Source organism: Podarcis raffonei, chromosome 5 (assembly GCF_027172205.1).
Source record: "Podarcis raffonei isolate rPodRaf1 chromosome 5, rPodRaf1.pri, whole genome shotgun sequence".
NCBI lineage: Eukaryota > Metazoa > Chordata > Lepidosauria > Squamata > Lacertidae > Podarcis > Podarcis raffonei.
In genome coordinates this window covers 63159029-63182007 of record NC_070606.1, presented here as the reverse complement: position 1 = coordinate 63182007, position 22979 = coordinate 63159029, and the positions used below count along the sequence as shown (strand labels likewise).

The 22979-nt window shown below is 41.3% G+C and overlaps 1 protein-coding gene across 4 annotated transcripts in view; it reads right to left on the bottom strand.

Moving 5' to 3' along the window:
• Window positions 1-22979, bottom strand: part of VPS8 (VPS8 subunit of CORVET complex) — an 86873-nt gene that overhangs the window by 39709 nt on the left and 24185 nt on the right. For all 4 annotated transcript variants that reach the window (XM_053389756.1, XM_053389759.1, XM_053389757.1 and 1 more), the window contains 9 exons: window positions 22031-22120; window positions 18886-18937; window positions 18080-18122; window positions 16433-16505; window positions 13483-13602; window positions 11272-11343; window positions 4779-4898; window positions 3723-3779; window positions 1351-1433 (listed from right to left, as the gene is read on the bottom strand). In XM_053389756.1, the coding sequence (XP_053245731.1) occupies window positions 1351-1433; window positions 3723-3779; window positions 4779-4898; window positions 11272-11343; window positions 13483-13602; window positions 16433-16505; window positions 18080-18122; window positions 18886-18937; window positions 22031-22120 (710 nt within the window). The remainder of the gene's footprint in view (window positions 1-1350; window positions 1434-3722; window positions 3780-4778; window positions 4899-11271; window positions 11344-13482; window positions 13603-16432; window positions 16506-18079; window positions 18123-18885; window positions 18938-22030; window positions 22121-22979) is intronic.

Sequence of the window (22979 nt, the reverse complement as noted above, 5' to 3'; positions counted from 1 at the left end):
ACTACAATTCCCATCATCCCTGTCCACTGGTCTTGCCAGCTAGGGATGATGGGAGTGATAATCCAAAACAGCTGGAGATCCAACTTTGGGAGCACCAATATTCCAGCAGAGATTTAACAGGCACCCTTACTTAGTAGGATTGGCCTTGTAAGCCAAATTTGACAAGGATCTGGGCCCATGTAACCAAAAGAGGTTCCCTACCGCTGCCTTAAAGCATTTCTTCCCAATGGGAATTGTGCTTACCTTTGGGGTTTCCAAAGGACTTCTAAGACTTTTGGATTGGCGGTAGTTTATTATTTATTAATTTCATTTAAAACTTGCTGTTCCACAATAAATGTACTAGAAGCAGCATAGGAAAGTAACAAACGATTAAAAAAAGAATAGTGACATTACTTTAACTAAAAGCAGCAGCAGCAAGTGGACTAACAAAATAGTGGTCCAGGCAGATAACAGTGCAAGTCTATACATATCTTCTTAGTCAAATGGGGTCTACTCCTCCTAATTAAATGTATATAGCATTGCAGCCTAAGCCCTCTTACAGGTTTGAGCTATGTGTTTACTCCTGTGATAATGTCCTGGGATGGGTTAAAGATAACAGAAGCAGCACTTACAGGTACAATATTTTCTCTATGGCACATCTACTCCAATGTTTCCCAGTATCTGATACCAGAATCAAATCTAGCAGACTGGGACTGGATTGATCTGAAGCACTATATACTTGCAAAAATTTGGCAGCAGAAGTCAGCTTAACATGTTTACTGTTTCAGGCTGTAGGCCATGCTAGAAACCTTGTCACATGGTTAGACTGTTGTGCAAAGGACCCAGGTTTAGCCGCAATACTAAGGCAACTTGAGGATGAACAGAGGGCTCACTGAAAGCAGTTGCCAAGCAACCACCTCATGTGCTTTTCCTAGTTCCATCCATCCATTTCCTGCAGATAATGCCAGCCTGGAGCTTTCAGACTTAGCCAGCTTGGATGAAATTACAGGAGCAATAGGCCCCATCCCTATTAGGCACCCTATTGGGATCATCTGTGTAGAACTAGAGAAACACAAAAGAATGAAATTATAGCAGGAACAATACTAAGGAGCACCATCGCACACCATGGGTAACAAAGGAGGTTTATACACACACTCAGGGAGGCCAGAGATCCACTGCAAAATCCAATAGGATCTACACAATATAAAACCAGATTAAGTTTATGCTCCACATAAGGCTGTAACAGTGTCTGGATACCCATAAGGATGTGGCTTTATGATTATCTGAAAGAGCAACACAGGTGACAGGATAAAAGGGAAGAAAGTGATAGGAAATGGTTTAAAGCGAGACAGAAAAACAAAAAAACCTTACAATTCAGCTTTTTCTGCCATGTGAATGAGTCTGTTCTCTTCAAACTGTACTATGCCTCCAGCTTGGAGCAATTCTAGAAGAACCTATAAGCATTAAATAATTATTAGATGCTGTGTTCATACCTGGACAATCAAGAGTTTGCAACATTCTTGACCTATAGACTTGCAGATTGTGCCCATATGTGAGCATTTTCAGATACCAAGAGCTACACAGAGTGCCTTCGAGCTCTGAGCTAGCATTGCAGTAACACGTGCAATCACAATTTTATCCGCTTGTCAACTGGCCAACCATATCACACCGGTTAAACACATGCAAGGCATGGGAAACACTCACATGGCCTTTGGAGACCTTTGCAAGATCTTGTACCAGCTCAGAATGGCAATATTGCATGGGAAATTCCAGGGGGTTGTTTTGACTATGTATGATTTCAGCTTTACATGCTACCCACTGGAACGTAACCCCCCCTCCCCAAGACATGCTCCTACTGTACACATTTTTTTCATTCTAGTTGGGGCCCTTTCCTCCTCCCCCACAAAAATCTGTTCTTTCCTGTCCTTTGACTTTTAATAAGAAGCCTAGGTTAGAACCATCCTCCGTCACCATGGTTTTATATACGCATACACTTCCCTTCAGGTGGCGCTGTGGGTTAAACCACAGAGCCTAGGGCTTGCCGATCAGAAGGTTGACAGTTCAAATCCCCGCAACTGGGTGAGCTCCTGTTGCTCGGTCCCTGCTCCTGCGAACCTAGCAGTTCAAAAGCACGAAGTGCAAGTAGATAAATAGGTACCGCTCCGGCAGGAAGGTAAATGGCGTTTCTGTGCACTGTTCTGGTTCACCAGAAGCGGCTTAGTCATGCTGGCCACATGATCCGGAAACTGTACGCCAGCTCCCTCAGCCAATAAAGTGAGATGAGCGCTGCAGCCCCAGAGTCGGCCACGACTGGACCTAATGGTCAGGGGTCCCATTAACTTTACCTTACACTTTCCCTATAGGTAAACATTTAAACATGTCACTTCATGTCTGCAATCTGAATTAGTACACCTCGGCATTAGGCACTTCTCACAAAGCTTCCAATCACATTTTGACTCTGAGATATCTGTCTTGACCAAAGCCCAGCTTGTTTGCAAAATGGAAGCTATAGTGTAGCTTTGTGGTATCAGTGTATTTTTGGAGGCTTGGTATCAATATTTTTGGCTTTCCAGTTCCAAGCCTGATCCATCTCTTACCTCGTTCACTTGCTCCTTGTAATTCTTTCTACTACTGCACCTTAAGGTTAGCATATACAGTGGTACCTCAGGTTACATACGCTTCAGGTTACAGACTCTGCTAACCCAGAAATAGTGCTTCAGGTTAAGAACTTTGCTTCAGGATGAGAACAGAAATCGTGCTCTGACGGCACAGCAGCAGGAGGAGGCTCCATTAGCTAAAGTGGTGCTTCAGGTTAAGAACAGTTTCAGGTTAAGTACAGACCTCCGGAACGAATTAAGTACTTAACCTGAGGTACCACTGTATCCTGCCCTCTACTCTCCCTCTCCTCCTACTCAGACACAGCCTGCCGCGCTCTCAGTGGCAGAGCATCTGCTTTGCATGAAGAAGCTCCCAGGTTCAACCCCCAACATTTCCAGGTAGGGCTGGCAGAGACTCCCCCCATCTGAAAACCTAGGGGGAGGGGGTCCTGTCAGCCACTGTAGACTATACTGAGCTAGATGAACGGATGGTTATCCTGTATTGCAGCGGTTCACAACCTGTGGGTCCCCAGATGTTGCTGGACTACAACTCCCACCATCCCTGAGCTCTGGCCTTGCTAGCTAGGGGTGATGGGAGTTGTAGTCCAACAACATCTTGGGACCTACAGGTTCAGAAAGGCTGCTGTATTGCATGTGTCCACTTCTTTCTGAACTGCCATTGGACAATCAATGCAGGGGACACGTTTTCCCCATAACTACTGCTGCTCCTTTCTCCCCACCCTCCATCCCAAATTGTTTTTCAAGTTGGTGGGGAAAGTAAACCATACAGACAGAGATGTCTGCAATCAGCTTCACTGGTATTATTGGCGGCAGCTGCCCATGCATTATGGGTGCAGTTTTGAGCTGCATTTGCTCACCCTGCAGATTGTGCTTTCAGTGTGGCTGATCTGCATTGCTATAAAAATATTCAGCTATTGTTCATATAATGATCATGCAGATATTGTCCATTTGCTTTCATAAACATACAGGTTGTCCGTTGCTCTCCAGCTGCTGACAACTTCTTAATCTGTGAAGTGCCAGTTTTACTGTTGCTGCTCAATAGTCTGATCATTCTCAGCAATGACCTTCCCTTCCCTAACCATCCACCAATCTAACAGCATGAATTATTCGTCTAACGATTCATACCTGCTGTCTCTCAGAGTGCCGTGAATCATCATCAGGACTGCAGAGAAATTCAAGGACCTGGACGAGAAGCAAACATGATTACAGAGATATGGAGATAGATGTGCATCTTCTTGTTGTAGCTCAGAAATATACCTTATCAAATGCTTCTGGGAGAGAAAATTCTCTAGATGACTGGCACTACTATAGCATTTTGGAAAAGTAGACCCATCTCCAGAATGCCTGGAATTAATTTTCTGGTATATGAATTCAGCAAATAGAGAGCAATATAGCAACCATTTAAGTCTCCAGTTCTACTTTTATCTTCTGTAAGAACAGAAAATCTTTTTGGGCTCTACAGGCTAGACTTGAAACCACAATGACTTCAAAGCACCGCATGCTTTGTTGGGACTTCAAAGCACTGCATACAGCTAATACAGTTAATACAGTAGGTTTCAGCTCTACCACCCATCTGCTGATCACCAGTAGGAATTGAAGTCTGCTTTCCTTTGTCAATGCACACTCTGGAGCACACTTTAATACTCCCAACTATGCACTGGCAGGCAGGTCTCTACCTGCCCTGCTCCAGACATCACATATGATCTCTGGTGTGGAGCAGGTGGGTGTAGCTTGGAGGGAATGGCTTTAAGGGCCAAATTTGAATCCCTGGTGGGTCAGGTTTGGCCTGCAGACTGGATTTTCTGATCTTCTCGAAATCCTCCAACATGTATCTTGGTCTCTGTTGCCACTTAATCTTTATAAAATCACTGCCATCAGATTTCTCATGCTTTATATCCCTTTTTTTGCACTGTTAAAGAGAGACATGATACACAGTCCCGTAATTTTATGTTATGGCATCGCATAATGTGAGATTTTAGGCACTTTGTAAACAAAATACTCATAGTAATGAATATTAATTGCTTAATGTAGGTATTATGCAAAATAGTCCTGGAAAAATAATCTTCTAGTTGTCTGTAAGCATATATACTTTGTTTTATTGAGTAATTTAAAAAATGAAAGAAAGAAAAAACAAAATCAGCAACAGTCCTTTCCCTTTTATTTGTGCCCCCCCCCTTTTACCTGATCAAATAGAGTCCTATTTACAAACAGTGTGTTGTTGGGCTTAGCAAGCTGTCGGGCAAGGAAAGTAAAGAGACATCCAACTTGTGAGGGGGTAAAATCAGAATTCTCCACCATAACCTAGACAAGGGGAAGCAGCTCAATTAATTAGGTTATCCCATGTTATCACTTAACATACATGAAACAGACCAAATAACACACAGCAATAACCCAGAAAAGCACCGCTAACTATGCAAAAGATAAACTGTATCCAATTCCAATGTGATAAAGAAAATCATATAAAGATTTCCAAAATATATTACTGGAAAAAGGGAATATGAGAAAGCCAGATTACTAAATTGGAAAATTTAGATCACATAAGCACAAGGCAAGCACATTAGTCATTTCAAACAAAATTCATATGACTTTACTTGCATTGCAGTGTCCATACTCTGAAGGAGAGCAATTTATCATTACACTGCCATAAGAAATTCAGCTCATCATGGACTGGATGTAAGTATCAGCTCCGAAACCTTATCACAAGAAGCAGATATAGCACTATCACTGAGAAGTCATATTACACTGCCTTGCAGTAACAGCCAGCGACATTGTTCTGAACTCATCAGTGGATAACAGTAGGCATAGTTTGTGCAGTCTATGAAACAACTCGGGAGCTCATCATAAATAGTCGTAAAATGAGAGAGGGCGCAGAGAAGATGGACATAAATCAGGGGGTGTGTGGGGGGGTACAATTTCATTTTCTTTCACCAAGGAGCAGACAGAAATGTTAACTTGTGAGAATCCTCTTCCAAAAGTTAATTATGATAGGTTTCTAACAATTAGCATCTTAAATTTTGCTATTCTATACATAAAGAATTGCTAATACTCCCAATTATTTCTGACTATACCATGCTACCTATCCATGTTTTGCACTTTGGAAACATTTCTGTCATGGAGACAGTATAGTTATAGTGTCTTAAAACAAAGCATTCCATAAATCCATATTAACTATTTTATCTACCTTTTGTAAATCTAGATTTATCATATCTAGCCAAGCACTATGCAGAATCTGAGTACCCCTTTGCTTGGACACAAATGTGGCTAGGATTAAAATTCTCCTCATCACATGAGTGAATGTTCTGAACAACCTGCTTTCTACATGCTTAAAAGCACACTGTGTCATGAACCACTTGTAAATGGACACCCGTAGCTACACTGAATTTTGCTGTGCTCCTTAAGATCTTAAATAGTTGTGCCCTGAGAAGAGGAGGGTCAAAATAACAAGGGCATTTTGAGATACAACATCATGCTTAAGGGAATAAGGGAAATACTACTCCCAACTAAATTAAGTAGTTTCTCACATAGTCTAACCAAGATACAGCTAAGCTGGCAAGGTTGATTGACAATTACACCATTTCACCCAACATCTTCAGAACATTCTGGTGGTACTGCAATGTTTACAGAACCGTACACATGTACACACACACACACACACACACACACACACAATGGCTAAGCTTTAGCAGTATTCAGAAGCTTCTTCACAAAGTAGGGGTGGGAGTCTGAGGAACTGAGAACAGTAGTGACAAGAGACAATTCAGTGACAAATGAGAAACTGGCAAATCTGGATTCAAACAGAATCTACCCCAATGTGGAATCCCTGATCTAAGTATGTAACTTGTCCCTAAGATCAATTTCCATACCCAAGGACTAGAAGACCTTGCCAACAAAGGTCCGTATAGTTAAAGCCATGGTTTTCCCAGTAGTGATGTATGGAAGTGAGAGCTGGACCATAAAGAAGGCTGATCGCCGAAAAATTGATGCTTTTGAATTATGGTGCTGGAGGAGACTCTTGAGAGTCCCATGGATTGCAAGAAGATCAAACCTATCCATTCTTCAGGAAATCAGCCCTGAGTGCTCACTGGAAGGACAGATCCTGAAGCTGAGGCTCCAATACTTTGGCCACCTCATGAGAAGAGAAGACTCCCTGGAAAAGACCCTGATGTTGGGAAAGATGGAGGGCACAAGGAGAAGGGGACGACAGAGGACGAGATGGTTGGACAATGTTCTCGAAGCTACAAACATGAGTCTGACCAAACTGTGTGTCAGGACTGGTCGTTGTCCTCTTCAGATCACCACACAAATGCTTCTTGTTCTTTTATAACTTATTGTGTATTAACAAAATAATCTTATAAACAGTTCTTAACTGTTATTCCTCAGAGTCACTTCTTTCAGATATCTTCTGAGCTCTGCTTCTCCATGACCAGCCACCCTCAAAATGGCGAAGGCGCCTTTCCCTTCGTTTTCCCGCTCTTTTTTCTAACCTCCTGGCTAGAGCTGGCCTGTATCTCCCCTCCTCCGAACCTTTCCTGTGAACAGCTGGTCCCTCCCTGTTGTTCCTCTTGCTCCCTTCTATTAGATTCACTTCTCTCCTTCCCCCCTTGGGGAATGCTTTCTCCCTCTGATAAACTGAAAACTTCTAACTCTTCCCTGACACTGTGGGAGGCAGTGGAAGACAGGAGTGCCTGGTGTGCTCTGGTCCATGGGGTCACGAAGAGTCGGACACGACTAAACAACTAAACAACAACAAACAAAGGACTAGAAAGTGGCCAATGTAACAGAGTTTCTTTAAAAGGGATCCAGAGGAGATGAGGCAAATCACAGACCAGTTAGCTTTATGTCTGTTCTGGGGAAAGTGGTGGAAAGCATTATTAAAGCTAGAATTACCAAACGTATTGAACAGGTCTTGCTGAAGCAGAACCACCATGACTTCTGCATGGTTAAACACTGTCTCACCAACCTATTAAAAATAATTTTGAGCGTCAACAAGCATACATATGACTCAGTTGACACTATGTACTTGGGCTCTCAAAAAGCTTTTCACAAAGTCTCTCAACAGATTCCTGAGTAAGCTCACCATAGATAAGAGCATAAGAGGAGAGGTGGACCAGTAACCAGTTAAAAAATAGGAAGCAAGTAGGAAAAAATGGACAGTTCTTCCAATGGAGGGATGTAGAAAGTTGAATCCCCCAATGGCCAGTGTTGGGCTGTGCTTTTAAACTTGTTGATTAATGATATAAAGGCAACACAGTGAAGTAGCAAAGTCTGCTGATAAACAAAACTGTTCAGGGCAATTAAAAGAAAAAGAGAATGCAAGGCACACCAAAAGGATATATCCAAACTGGGTGAACGGGCAGTAAAATGGCAAATGCAATTCATGATAAGCAAGTATAAATTGATGCACATTGCAGGAAAAAAATATTAACTTTACATATATGTTAATGGTGTATAAGCCGATGGTGACCAACTAGGATGACAACCTTGGGGTCACAGTGGATAGCTCAGTGAAGATGCACATCCAGTGTGCAGTAGCAGCAGCTGTGAAATAAGTGAATTCTACATTTGAGATAATTAAGAAAGAGGTTGAAGATAAAACTGCCAATATCATAACACTATTCCACAAATCTATGGAAAGGCAGACTGGATAAGAGACCCACAATACCTTGTTCCATTGCTTACTTGTGGTTGTTTATTGTGAACCTTTACACCATGGGTACCTGATATGAATTAGTCACGCCCTGTGGCCAAGTTTGCTGTCTGCTTCCTACTTTGCTCCTTTTCCAAGTCTGAGGTGATCTATTCAACTTCTCCATTACACACCAGCTAGCAGCGCTCAGTTTCGGTTTACTCCATATGACAAATACATTAACCATCAGCAATATCGCTAGTCTGGTCAGTTAGAAAATATTATTTCTCCTCTCATGCTCCTGTAGATTGTTCTGTGCTCATGTAGTCCCTCATAAAATACCAAAACTGCCCCAGGTCCCTCAGATGATTTATGGGAAAGACTGCCTTTCACCTACCAAGATCATTTAGACCGATATCTCATCTGTCAGCAAAGACTGTCCCCGACTCTCCTGCCACACTAAGGCTTATACAACCTGACAACATGAAACTATGTTGGACTAACGAAGCATATAAGCTCAGACATACCTGTCTAGAAAACCTTAGTGTCCTCAGTTAATAGGGTTAGCCCACAGCACAGGATACTCAAGATCCTGTAGTCAAGTGAAATGTAGTTCATTTTTTTCTTTTTACAATAATCTCAGAATATGCCCCAGGCAATGTATCTGTTATACAGTGCTGGACACACAGAAGTTACCGGAGGACAATAGTAATATTTTGCCTTCATGTATTCTGCCATGTGTAGAGACACATTTAAAGAAAGTGTAGCTGTGTGTCGTCTTGTAGGGACTAAAGACACTGCAAAAAGTAGACAGAGACCTTCTTAGCTTATTATTTTAAAAAAACTTATTTATGGCAAGATAGCATACAGGGTTTACTACAGGTTGATGGGGTGGGGAGCAAGCTCTAAATGCGGGTTGCACGTATTTTGCAAAATCACAATAATGTATTATATATTTAGAAGTGCATAACGTGCACAATTAATAAAGAGACAACCTGCCCACAGGATCGTGATCTATATAAAAAAAGATGAAGAGAATGGAGAGGATACGTGGAGGGGAAAACCTTGCTCCTTTACTCTCAGCCAGCCAGCACAAGGAGTTAACAGAATATAATGAAGACATACACAAATACCATGGCTGCAAACTCCTTCCCTTGCACCTTCTACTGCGTACTTGCTATTTTCTTTCTTCAAGTATTAATCATGTTACATTTCTATAGGTTTGCTTTTAGTGACTTCCCGTATTGCTCTGATACTTAAACTTTTAAACTCTCTTAACCTTTAAGTCAGTTCATGATCCTGCCCTTCTCTCCTAGTGGCTCTGGCCACATTCTGATGTTTGTCCATGGCTTAATAAACTACAAACTTCATTTGGTGCCACCAAATTCCACATGAAACAGAAAAAGAGAATGATCGTTTGTCTCAAAAGCTACTGAAACACTGATGAGAATAAGAACAGAAAGAGATTACTTAAAATAGGAAAGATATAGTGTATCAACTAGGACAATTAAACATCAGCATACCCCTTGAGATTCTTTTTTGGGTTTCAAAGCAAGAAAGAGATGATTACCGTATTTTTTGCACCATAACACTCACTTTTTTCCTCCTAGAAAGTAAGGGGAAATGTCTGTGCGTGTTATGGAGGGAATGCCTACGGGTGGCATGCCTACGGATTTTCCTCCTCTAAAAACTACGTGCGTGTTATGGTCGGGTGCGTGTTATAGAGCGAAAAATACGGTAAATAGTGGATAAATTGGTACAATGACTACTACCTTCAGTAATAAGGAATAGCAAATTTGTTGAAAGGATGAATATGTGTCTTTGAAAATTTGGAAACACATGAGGTATTTACATTTGGGAGCAGATACTGAATGCCTGGCATGCTATGGTCCATGGGGTCACGAAGAGTCAGACACAACTAAACGACTAAACAACAACAACAACTGAATGGACAATTGTTAAGACAGAAATTGTTCAGAACTTGGGAGGTTGGAAATTTAAATGCTGGAAATGTTTAGCTACTAATGCAGACCTACTTCAGTTCTGGTGTGGTGGGGTTATCACAGAATTTTCTAATGCCTTTTCGAATTTTATTTAATTGAACAGAAGATGAAATTCCAACTGTTAGGAAATCTTTAATAATTTATATCTGCAAATGTTATGTGGGTTTGAACATGGAAAACTATGAACTCCCCCTCAAGGAGGGAGCAGTTACTGAAATGTTTAGATATAGAGAAGACAAACAAGTTAACTGATGCAATTAGCAGGAAACCCATCTCTTCTTTTCAATATGCTTTCAGTTACAAAATGTTATTTCTCTATTATTTTTTCCATCTTTGAATTTGAAGTTCTTCATCCTTCTAGCAGAAATACTAGGATACAAGGCTCATTTTTCAGTTCCTCAACCTATGACAGCAACGTATTTTCTGTTAAATGTTATGACCAAAAGAAGCCTATTCTGGAACAGTCCAAGGCCACACACAGAGGCAACTTAGTTGCCCCCTCTCCTGTATATGACATACATCCATTTTGCATTAACCATTTACAACAACACTGCGCTAACAACTTATGTCCATAGTTCTTTGTCCTCATTATGTTTCAGTGTATATTATATTCAAGATAAGGATAAAGTCCATCAATGAAACCAACATACATCATCACTTATGTATTAAGGTAAGTTAGCTTCATTAGGCACTTCAGTGAAGCATACTGGATCAAGAAAGAGATGGCATTGCACGATTATTCTCTCATGAAACTGTACATTCTACAGGAAAATATTTGTTTAGTATTTTTAAAGAGCACCATTAGTTTAAAGTCAGGAAACATTTCTCATTCAAGTACCTCAGAGTACCTTGCAAGAGGTGCTAGTGAAGCCAGTGCCATTCACTTCTTGCCAATTAGTAAGGCACACAAAGGACACATTTATTCATTTCCCAAAGAAAGCATTCCAACTCAGTGACAGGACTAAAATAAAGGAATAGATAACACCCCAGAAACAATCCATCTTTTACTATGGCCACTACAAAAACAGGTGAGGAGGGAGCTTACCTTCAGAAGGATGTCCACAATCCTCTGTTGGTACTCTACAGCTTGCTTGTCATTCTTAAAGTCTTCAAATGTCTTTGTTAGATAATGGTATTGGGAGAGAAAAGAGGGGGAAACACTTTATACCTTTATCCCCTTATAATGGGAAATATGAAAAATGCAGCAGCTAGCAGTGGGACTTGTTACATCCTTCCTTCATTCCCTCACGCCAACTGTAATTATCCACTAAACTTGTTACTTTACTCTGCTTGTAAATCTTGTTGCAAAGACGTCAGCGGCCAATTAGACTATAGAAACTGGAATAAAAGTACAACAGCACTTTGCAATGAAAGCTTTTTCTGATGGACAGTATCATTTGGCCTCTACCTGTAACACAACTCGCTCAAACTATAATTGTTTTCAGGTGCCTGCAGCATCTCAGACAGTAGTGTGAAGTGGAGAAGCTGACAGTAACATGCAAGCTGTTAAGATATGACGGCTTATATTGTGGTAGAAAGCTATGGGGTCCTGAGGCAGAGACAAGCGCAGTGCATAGATGTAACAATTTCCAGAGGGGGTAGTCATGCTGTAGCAAACTCAAAACCAGGATGTTAAGCTCATGTGCCTATTATAGCAGAGGGTTAAGAACAGGTCCTGAAGGAACAAGGGGAGAGGAAAAAGCAAACAAAACTTTCCTGTTGAATGGATTATTAGACAGGGAGGAAGGGAGCAAGATAAAGAAACCTAGAGCATTAAGGGAATCAACCAGGAGATGAACATCAACTGTACTAAAGACAGTAGAGAGGTCAATGAGAGGCTTATGTCTGGAAATGAGAAGAAAATATTATTATAAAAATATTATTAAAATAATTATTATTTATACCCTACCCAGACTGGCTGGGGAAACCCAGCCAGATGGGCAGGGTATAAATAATAAAATTATCATCATCATCATCATCATCATCATTATCATTATTATTATTTTGATTACTAAAGTTTCAGCAGAGTGCAGAAGCCAGATTGCAGAGTCAGTATTATTTCTACAGAGGCAATCTTCCCCACTTCCAATATGAAACTAGAGCATCAATACAGGCAACAATGTTAGCTCTAACAATAGGCACAAAATAAATTAGTTCTCAGCATAAAGAGGTATTATTAACACTGAGCAAGAAGAAGGTATCCCTGAAGTGAAAAAAGTACCAATAATGACAGGGTGTAGTGTGGCTTGTGGGTGTCCAGTGTGAAACTATTAGCAGCAAGCACAAATGGAAAAGTGCCATCCTTCCACCTCCTCTTCTTCAGCCCCCAAACCCAATCTAGTATTGTTGGCTTCTAACCCCTAAGCCTCACACATACATCTTCCTCTCTCCTTGGATATTAAAAATGGCAATGGAAATAAAAGGAGAGTCTTCTGCTTCTCTGTTCCTGTATCTAATAGTAGGGCAGCCTCTGGCTTCCAGAAATAGCAACTGCATGGTCTTTGTAAAATAAAAAAATTCAAAGGGCAGCTTTTCACATGTTGAACTACACACTTAGCAAGTGTACTGCTACATAATTTTTTACAATATCTGGCCCACCAAGAGTAATGTAATCCATAATGGTGAACAGATTTATCACCAGCATAACCTGGCCTGGAAACCTGTTACTTGCTGCAAAACTGCATATGCAATACAACAGCATTTTAAAGACTATTCCTAATAAAATATGCATTTTTAAAATGCATTGAATACATTGGTTCTCTGTTCAAGAAGTAAGACCCCCGGTGTTGGTGGAATTTGTGCCAGTGGCTCCCAAATTCCCTTTCTTCAGAAAGGCCTTCCAACAGTAAATGGGACGGTTGGCTCATAAAGACTGAAACTCTACACACCATAAGGAGAGTTTGTAGTGACAAACAGAGAATATTCAGTTGCAGCTAATACTGGAAAAGGTTAGCAAATATTATATTTGTCAAACAAGTACCGTATTTTTCGCTCTATAACACGCACCCGACCATAACACGCACGTAGTTTTTAGAGGAGGAAAATCCGTAGGCATGCCACCCGTAGGCATTCCCTCCATAACACGCACAGACATTTCCCCTTACTTTTTAGGAGGAAAAAAGTGAGTGTTATGGTGCAAAAAATACGGTAAGTTTTTCTAGATTAGTGAAAACTTGACATATATATCTTTAATCAAATGAAGGAGGTGATGGGATTTCTCCCCCAATATCTTTGTGGAAGTGGTGTTGCCACTTACCAGTGCAAGAACATTGAGGAACTCTCGTGTATCGAAGTGCAGCAGTGTACGGACATAAGGGTAAACCTCTTCATCGGTGGGTGCCTCTGCTGAGTGCAAACGAATGAGGAATTCAAAGACCTGCCATGAAAGATTAATAATCACTGAATACCTGAAGGAAAGCTTACCAGCTCCTTAAACCTCCTTGAGAATACAGAACGGATTTTCAACAGCATTTTCTGTTCCTTAAATGCCATCCGCTGTGCTGGACGTTTATTTCCTGGTACAAGTTCAATGATTTAACAGTAGGCAAAGTACTTCTGTTTAACATATCCCATGGCTTCTTACATCCACTTTCACAATTATTGACATTTATTGCTGCTCACTGGCATCTGAGAGAGATTATCACCACAGGTTTCCTAAATAATGAATTCTGGCAAAAGATACAAGCACATTTGCCTTCGAGATTACTTTCCAAAATGCACCAATTCCTAATATATCAAGTCAATTTACTGGGACATAAAAGATAAAAGAAAGATTGTTAGCAGAATTTAAAATGGGAGAGTGATTATGAAAATCTATGAACCACAGGCCAAATGTTGGGGAAAATAACACAGACAATTTGAGCAAGAATGACTGGAGTTACCCCATCCAATCACTGTACTTAAAACAGAAATCCATGAAGAAGCCTTGGGCCACTGGCAAAGGAAGAGGAGTGCGGGGGGAGAGTACCGCCCCCGGCAGCGCAATCTCGGTGGGGTGCCATCGCGGCTGCCCCCCTGCCCACACTGGGCGCCATGCCCCCGCAGGTGGCGTGCCCCACCCCCAGGATGCATGCCACGCCCCCGTGACATGCTCCAGCCCCGCCCCTGCCTGCTTGAAGCTCTGCCACTGCCTTGGGCACAGGACATCTCTACACGGACCATGCCTATGGCTGTCCATCACAGACTATGAGCAACAGGTATATCAGTTAAACATCACAAGACCAGAACAGCACAGCAGAGTTGCAGAGAGCCACAACTGTGCAACTACTTGGCATAAGGAGTGCCAGTTCAGTAAGTAGGTTATATGATCAATCTGTACAGTGAGGCATGAGACACAATGCTTCGCTGTGGTTTAAATAACAGTTCCCCGAGGAGCTTTAGCAACAGGAACACAGAAGTGATGCCTGAAATTTACTGGCAGTGATTTAGATCACCTGGCCTACACCCAAACTATCTGCCATGCTACTGAGCTGAGCACAGCTAATAAGCGCTAATGTCTTTGCATACAGAGCAAAATGATCAGATATGCTTCAAAATGTTGCTTCAATGTGGATATTAAAAGCTATTTTATACCATTATTGTGGCTATTTAACAGAATAGTAAGTCACTTCATGATCAGGGAGACAATCCTGTGCATACTGTATGGTGGGGTACAGGTAGAGCACATAAGATTGCACTGTAAATGTATAATACTTAGTGTAGAAAAATCTGGTAGATTACTTGTTAGCCCTTATCCCCAACAACTCAAATGAAGCCTGCATGCACAAAACAGCCACACTTTGTCCCCCTCCCTTTTCCATTCTGCATGTTCCCTCCCATCATGTTTGAATGCAAAATTAGGCTTTTTAGATCAATGACTTTTCTTTCTTTACATTGCTTTGTAAAATATCATACATAAATACAAAATGTCACATAAATCCTTCATGGCAATCCTATGGCCTTTTAAACTGGGTGGGGGATATTGTTTTTGTTTCTTGCTATGGTATATATTTTTGTGTTCTTACATTGTAAATCACCCCGTGATCTTTGGATTATGGGCAGTATAGAAATTTACTTTAACAAAATCAATCAATCAATAAATCAGGTGATCTACTTATTGGCCATTCTCCCCGACAACTGAAATGAAGCCTAGGTACATTTTATCATATGCATGTCTACTCAGAAGCAAGTCCCACAGAGTCAACTTGAATTACTCCCAGGTAAGTGAGAATAGGATTGCAGCCTTAGCCTCTAGACTAGTGGTGGGGAATCTGTGGCTGTTCAAATGTCTCATCAGTCCCAGTCAGCCAGCATGGCCAATGGTCAGAGATTATGAGAATTGGAGTTTTAATAATAATAATGGCTGGTTCAGCAATATCTGGAGGGTCTCAGGGTTCCCCATTCCTGCTCTAGACTCCCATGAAGTCCATAATGGACAAAAAAACCCAGAAAAAATATAGCACAGTTCCCAGCTGACTATATCTTCATTGAAAGAAGGGCAGGGGAGAGAATCAAAACGTGTATGAAAAAGTGCTCAGGGACAATCACAAAGAGCTGTGGCAGACAATCAAAAGGCTACCGTTATCCAGATGATAGCAACTTCTTATCAGATATCTGCAACGTAACGGCTAAGCACAAAAGGCATGTCTTTCCTATCACATTGTTACGTGATTGCTATAGATAAACCAGGTTCTGTGATGGGAGTCATCTGCCAACCTTAATAAATTTAATATCTGCACATAGTCTTAAAGAATATGACACAAATGGAATGTAGGGGGGGACGACTATCCTTTTGAGTTTTTATTTGCTCGTGTTCCTGCAATATTGCCTCTTTCGTTTTGTCTCAAATTTTTTACACTCTCTCTTGTTTCCTCTATAATAAGACTTCCAAACATGGACCAGCAGTCTGTGAAGTTGAGCTCAGAAAACTTTGGGATATTGCTGTGGCAACCACTGTCAGAGTGGTTGGATACTATTCAAAGATGGAGGGAAGGGAGTTCCACAACAAATTATGCCTTTGATAATATTATTATTTCTTATTAAGCACACCTACAGGAGCAGCTTCCAAATTTTTCAAAAATGCAAAATTATTCTGGCAGAACATAGGAAACTGCCTTATACGGAGCCGGACCATCAGTCATTCAGCTCATTATTTTCTACATGGACTGGCTGGGTAATACTGAGCCACTGGCCTTTCCAGTGAATTTTGCAGTTTATTTTTAACTCACCTGATTTTTAACCAAAGGTACCAGATCTTCAGGGATATTGCCCAGTGGATAAGCTCGACCAGCCAAACAGCAACTGTTAAGAAAGGACAGGTGGAGTTAAAACAGTGCCATAAATTAAGAACTGTAACATAACAAAGACCTAAATGCAGCTGGAAATGGCCCCCATTTCCTTATCTAGGTTCCTACTCATATACAAGTGGGACCCTTCAACAAACAGCAGCAGAGTGCTCCTGTTCAGGGTTCCAGTCACTCTGTTTGAAGAGTTTGGATTTGGATTTGATATCCGGCTTTATCACTACCCGAAGGAGTCTCAAAGCGGCTAACATTCTCCTTTCCCTTCCTCCCCCACAACAAGCACTCTGTGAAGGGAGTGGGGCTGAGAGACTTCAAAGAAGTGTGACTGGCCCAAGGTCACCCAGCATCTGCATGTGGAGGAGCGGAGACCCAAACCCGGTTCCCCAGATTATGAGTCCACCGCTCTTAACCACTACACCACACTGGCTCTCACACTGTTCTATACCCCTGCAGTTTCCCCACTCACCCAAAGGAGTCTATCAGCATTAGAATTTAGTTTGCCTCTAATTGTTGCAAGCATATCTTGCCACATAATCACTTCAGTGACTCCACTTTTCAACCATGCAGGCATCCACTTGGCCCTGATAATACCTTTCCTGATCTTAAGTCTACATTCCAGTCAAGCTTCCATTATGATGGTACTGAATAGCCTCTCTCCTGCCAAGTGTTCTGAACCTCTTGACTATCCCTTTCAATTTCTTTTTTATCCCTTTCAATTTCCTTTTTATCTCATTTTTATTAAGTTTCCTCTTTTGAGGCAGTCAGAACAATGTTGGACTTTCTTGGCAGTTGTCCACTTATATGCTTGATTTCATAGCACCATGGTCACTGTTCTAGATCAGTTCAACAATACCTACGTCTTGCACTAGGTCCTGGACTCCATTTAAGATAAACTCTAGGGTAGCCATCCCTTTGGTCAGCTCCATGGCCAATTGTTCTCATGCGCAGTTGTTTAGGGCATCTGGAAATTTTACTTCTTTACTGCAACTGTGCATGTGTGTACCCAGTCGATGTGCATTTGAGGCAGTGAGATGATAGGACATCTCTAGCAAGGGTGCCAGCTTGAATAAAATATGGGGGAGGCAGATAAGCCCCGCCCCACAAAATAGATCAGATGATGTGGCACGCACACACCATTTGAATGGCAATGCTCATCAACTGAGGGGGGGGGGTGCTGCCTGGGGTGCAGAGAATCCTAGCTAAGCTATGGTATTGGCTGCTGGCATGGCAGAGCTGTTGGGTTTCTCTGTCCCTATGTGACGAAAAAGATCATACTACAGTGGTACCTTGGTTTACGAACTTAATCCGTTCCAGAAGTCCATTCTTAAACTAAAGCGTTCTTAAACCAAGGCATGCTTTCCCATAGCAGTGGGGGACTCAGTTTACAAATGGAACACACTCAACATGTTCTGCTTCCAAGGCAAAGTTCACAAACCAAAACACCTACTTCCAGGTTTGCAGCATTCTTAATCCAAGTTGTTCATAAACTAAGCTGTTCTTAAACCAAGGTACCACTGTACTACAGAAAGCAAAATATAAATAACTATCTCATAGATGCTGGAAGTACTGTACCTTATATAGACAAGCAGCTTGTTGCCCATGATGACTTGCTCGTCTAAAAAACAAACAAATAAACCACACACAGAGAAATAAAAGCTTTGTATTATCTTCTGGAGTTGAATTTACTCAAAGCTCATAACCTGCTTTGCTAAAAGGACTTACTTGCAATAACCAAGTGATTTGACAAACTCAATGTTCCATTTTCTTCATAATCTGACATATGGACAGATGTCTACACTAAAGACATTGCATCTGGATACTAAACATTTGAGAAAGTTCATGAAAGGCTGAAAATGTCAAAAAAAATACTATAATTTTGACATTTAGTAAATAATAGTCACTGTATAAAACAAAGGAATGACACCATGCTTGCTCAGAAGGTTCAGGGTCTTGGCGGTGTATTCCTATCCTCTTGTAGGATATTGGCGTCAGCTAGAAGAATGCATAAGTGCCCCTTCATCTGAGCTATGGAACATAATGAGCTGCCTTATACCAAGCCACACCACTGGCAGTGTCCCTCCAGGGTTTGTAGCTCATTTGGGTACACAGAAGCTGAGTAGGATCAGCATATACGTTAAGGTATAGGCTGGATTCATGTGAGTTTTAACATGAAAGTCATTTCCAGAGAGGAAGTTTATCAGTCATAAAGCAGATCTCTCCAAGGGAACAAGCCAATGAGGTGAGCTGAGACTAGGATGACCGGTGGGTAGGGTAGGCTATAGCAATCCCTCACATTCAGGTATCACAAACCAAACCATCTTTCAAAAAGTGCCCAAAATGTAAATTTAAACGATAAATACTTATCAAACACAGAGTACCTGAGAGAGACTTTCCAGCACTAAGAGGATGAGCAATGACCTTGAACAATTTCTGGGGGTGGGAGGAATGAAGAGAACACAAACAAGGTTAGCAGATGTTTCCTTTGTTGCTCTTCATTTTTGTTCAACATATTAATAGTGGATTTGGCAGTAGTAAAAAGACATCAAAAAGGGAGAGATTTCAAAAAGAGAAAATTGCCAAGTAGTCAAAGGGTGCAACTGTAGTTGAACGGGTAGTTTTGCCCGGGGCAGTTTGGTTTAAATAGCTGCAAATTGTTTTGGAATGGCAGCATAATACAAAGGGAGTGTGCCCCAGGCCCATACCACATGAAGTAAAGCTTTACCATGTGGGAAAGTGTACTTAAACACTCGCCTGCTGCCTTCTCCAGTCTCTTTCAATGCCACAACAGCAGCTCATCTGTCCACTAAGAAAATGAGGGAGCAGTATGTGGTACTACTAAGTAGGTGACACTGAAGTTCTCCAGTATGGGATTGGCTGGTTTGCTTTCAAGGCTAAAAAATATTTTGATTTCCTATCCAATAAGAGTAATAGAGAAGCAGGTTTTCTTCATCTATACTGCAGAGGGGAATATCCAGCCCACTGGCCAAACTTGGTCAACCAAGAGTTTAAATTTGGCCTGGAGGGCCATTCCCCCCCCCAAACCACTCCCACCTGCCACAGAACTAATGTCATATGTGATGTCATCTGTGAGACAGGTAGAGGTATGGTTGCCAGAACACAGTTGGGAGCCAAAGCCTCACGCATTTTAAAGCACCACACAGGGCTCTTTGCAAACCCTGCATGATGCTTTGACGTCCCAACTTCAGGACTTCAAAGCACACAATTGCCTGATGTCACTGTATTGCCTAGTGATGGACAGGTGGACAGCCCAGCTGTCAAATTTGGTCCAGAAGCCTAGGATCTGATAAGAATCTGGCCTATACTGGATTGCTGCCTCTGTGCATTCAAACATCCAGGGGATTACTGGTTGCAATTAAATGCAAGGGCCAGTACAGGAACCAGTGTAGATGCAAGACAGGGAAAGACTATAAAAATATATCACCTGGGAGGTAGCAAATCCAACACACTCTTTATGGAACTGCAGATTTCATTCTACCCATCTTAATATTAATTCATTTGCATAGGAAGCTGCCTTCTAACAAGTGAGATTATTGGCCCATCTAGCTCAGTACTGCCTACACAGACTGGCAGCTGCTTTATCCAGTATTTCAGACCAGGGTCTCTCCCAGCCTTACTTGGAGATGCTGGGGATTGAATCCTGAACACAGAAGATATGGCACAACTGATGAATAGATGTTTCCCATTGGTGATGAATTACTCATGGAATTGCTGACATTTCCAGTGTGTAAATTACCTTGGGTGGGAAATGTAAATTGTACAAAGTGGCCTTTAGGCACGCTGCCAATAACAGTTATTCAGCCAGCTATAGTGGCAAAACTGGCTCATGCAGATGTCCTAAAACTGCAGTAGTTACCACCATCCTTTCTAACATTTTCAGCACTAAAATTTTCAGGTAGAAAACTGGTATCAATCAGTACACTCAGGCAGTTGCTTAATAACCACTGCTACCGCCACTGAAATAACATACTTATTTCCCTACAAGAAGACTGAAACAGCATTATGGTTGCTCATGCAAATGAAAAGGAAAAGGTGATGAATACTTAAGGTGATGTTATAATAAACAAACCAACGTGCTGCTTATTTTTTTACCTGGACAAAAAAACAAACAAACAAGTTTAGAAATTATGTTATTATATTTTGGGGATACAAGGGATTTGTTCTGTCCTTAACAAAATGTCAGTGCAATTATGTAGCTGGTAGTTGACATTATGAATGTGTCACTACATGATCTTCTCTCTAATTCTCCATGACAACAGCTAAATGTTGACCTTTTCCACCATGCAGTCCACAGTGGCACCATCTTTCCAGTAGTCCTAGACTTGCCATGATATAATCTGTGTCCACACAGGTTTGAATGATTCATCAAACAAGGAATTTAATAGCGAGAAGGAACATATTTAAGGCACCCATATTTACAGTTTCTCTTGTTTACTTGTTATTTTCTAGGAAGCAATCTCAAACTACAAAATAAAATTCTGAGTGCATGCAATGCCTCCCCACGCACCCACCATGTTGGGATCTAACAGGTAAAACAATGCTCTGTTTATTTAAATGCAGTATCTCTCCCTGGGAAAAGGAGAGGTTTTAATCCAGTGGTTTAAATAAACAGTACAGTCTAGCTGACTCACTTTCTCTCTCCTAAGCGGCCAGGGTTGATGGGAGCTGTAGTCCAATGACATCTGCAGGGTTACACAGTACCCTACCAGTGCTCTTATTTAATTGAATTCTATCTCCAGGAAGTAACGCGAGATAATCACAATGTTCAACATATGATGTTGGGGAGAAAGAACCATATGAGAATCTCGTATCCATGAGTTCTTTCTGGAAGGCTACTGCATATGACCAGTTTATTACAATGCACCCTTAGCCTCAGCATCAGTGATGATATCACAAAGTTCTTTGCATAAGAGCCTCCAATAATTTAAAATCTGTTTCAGTTCTGTTATTGCTTGCTTGCACTTTATCGGAAGAAAAATAAAATAGTGATTATTTTTCAGACATCTTATGAGCAGTCCTTGTTGGCTACGTCCTTAGTAAATAGGTTGCTACTGACTTGTTTATTGTCAAATGTTGCACAGTTATTTATTTGGTCTGGAAAAAAACAACCACTGGCTGAAGAGCAAGTCCTTGAAATTACTTAAACCAGCTCCATGTTTAGTGATGCTTGATAAGAACCATGAGACTTATTGCTCCCAGATTCAAAGAAAATGGCTGTGGCCAATGTCACCCAGGGAATGTGTGTGTGTGGCTTCTCCGTAAACATGCACAATGTTCAGAATAAATAAGAACTGCAGTTAAAGAAGAATAAAAACTGGACTGCTCCAGCCTAAAGCTAAAGAGTAAAGGAAACCAATGTGATGGCCTCCAGACCATGTTGGACTCCAATTCCCTTAATTCCTAACCATCAGCCACCCTGGCTGGGGTTGATGTTTAGCTAAGCGTCTTGCAGAAAACTGATGATGAGCATAAAAGGTACTTAGTATGTGGCTCCAACCTTCCTACCTCCATTGGTGTAATATAGTCATTCATGCCACTGTTGTAGACATAGATCATGGCATCATACAAACGATTCTCCCAGCACATGAGGACCACCTAGGAACAAAAAAATATGCCTTGAGACTTGAAGATTTATTCAACACTATAACAGACAGTAAGCAGCATGTGGACTCAGAAGATAATGTAGAGCAATACATATACAAAAAGCTGAAACTGATTTCCTTAAATGAGGGGGAAGGGAGGTAATTTGTAGCAAAGGGTTTTCGAAAGTCCACATTGCTGTTTTTGGAATTCCTGGCTTTTCAAAGGGATGTTTAAAGCCCTTTTACAAATACAACCATGCTGCTTCTTAAACTGAGGTATGGAGCTGCTTTGGAAAAGCTTTCAAACAGTCCTGTGCTGCTCTTTGAACCTCCAGTTTTTTAAGGTTCAAGCAGCACTGGAAGGGAGAACAATTCCCCCTCCTTGAACGAGCCACTGCTCATAATAATAATAATATTTATTTATACCCCGCCTTTCCCGGTTTAAAAACCGGACTCAGGATGGCTAACAGCAAATATAAAACATTGATTAAAATGCAACTTAAAAGCAGCATAAAACAGTATATAATACAACATAAAATGCAGCATCAATATCAATAAAATTCAAAAATTCAGGGGTCATTGGGGGAGGGGAACCCCAGTCAGTAGACATCAAATGGTCACCAGGGCTAACTGGCCAAGTTGTTCCTACTAGGGCCAGCAAGGAGGAGTGTGAACAAGAATTTAAATGTGGGGTCCCAGAAAGGGTTTCTTCATAGAAGAGGAAAGGGAAAAGGGAATAGAGGATCAGGCTAATTCAAATTGAAGGCCAGGCAGAATAGGTCTGTCTTACAGGCCCTGCGGAAGGAGTGGTTAATGGGTGGTGGAAGTGTTTCACCAAAAGAACAATTGGGAGCTCACTTTAAGTGCCCAAT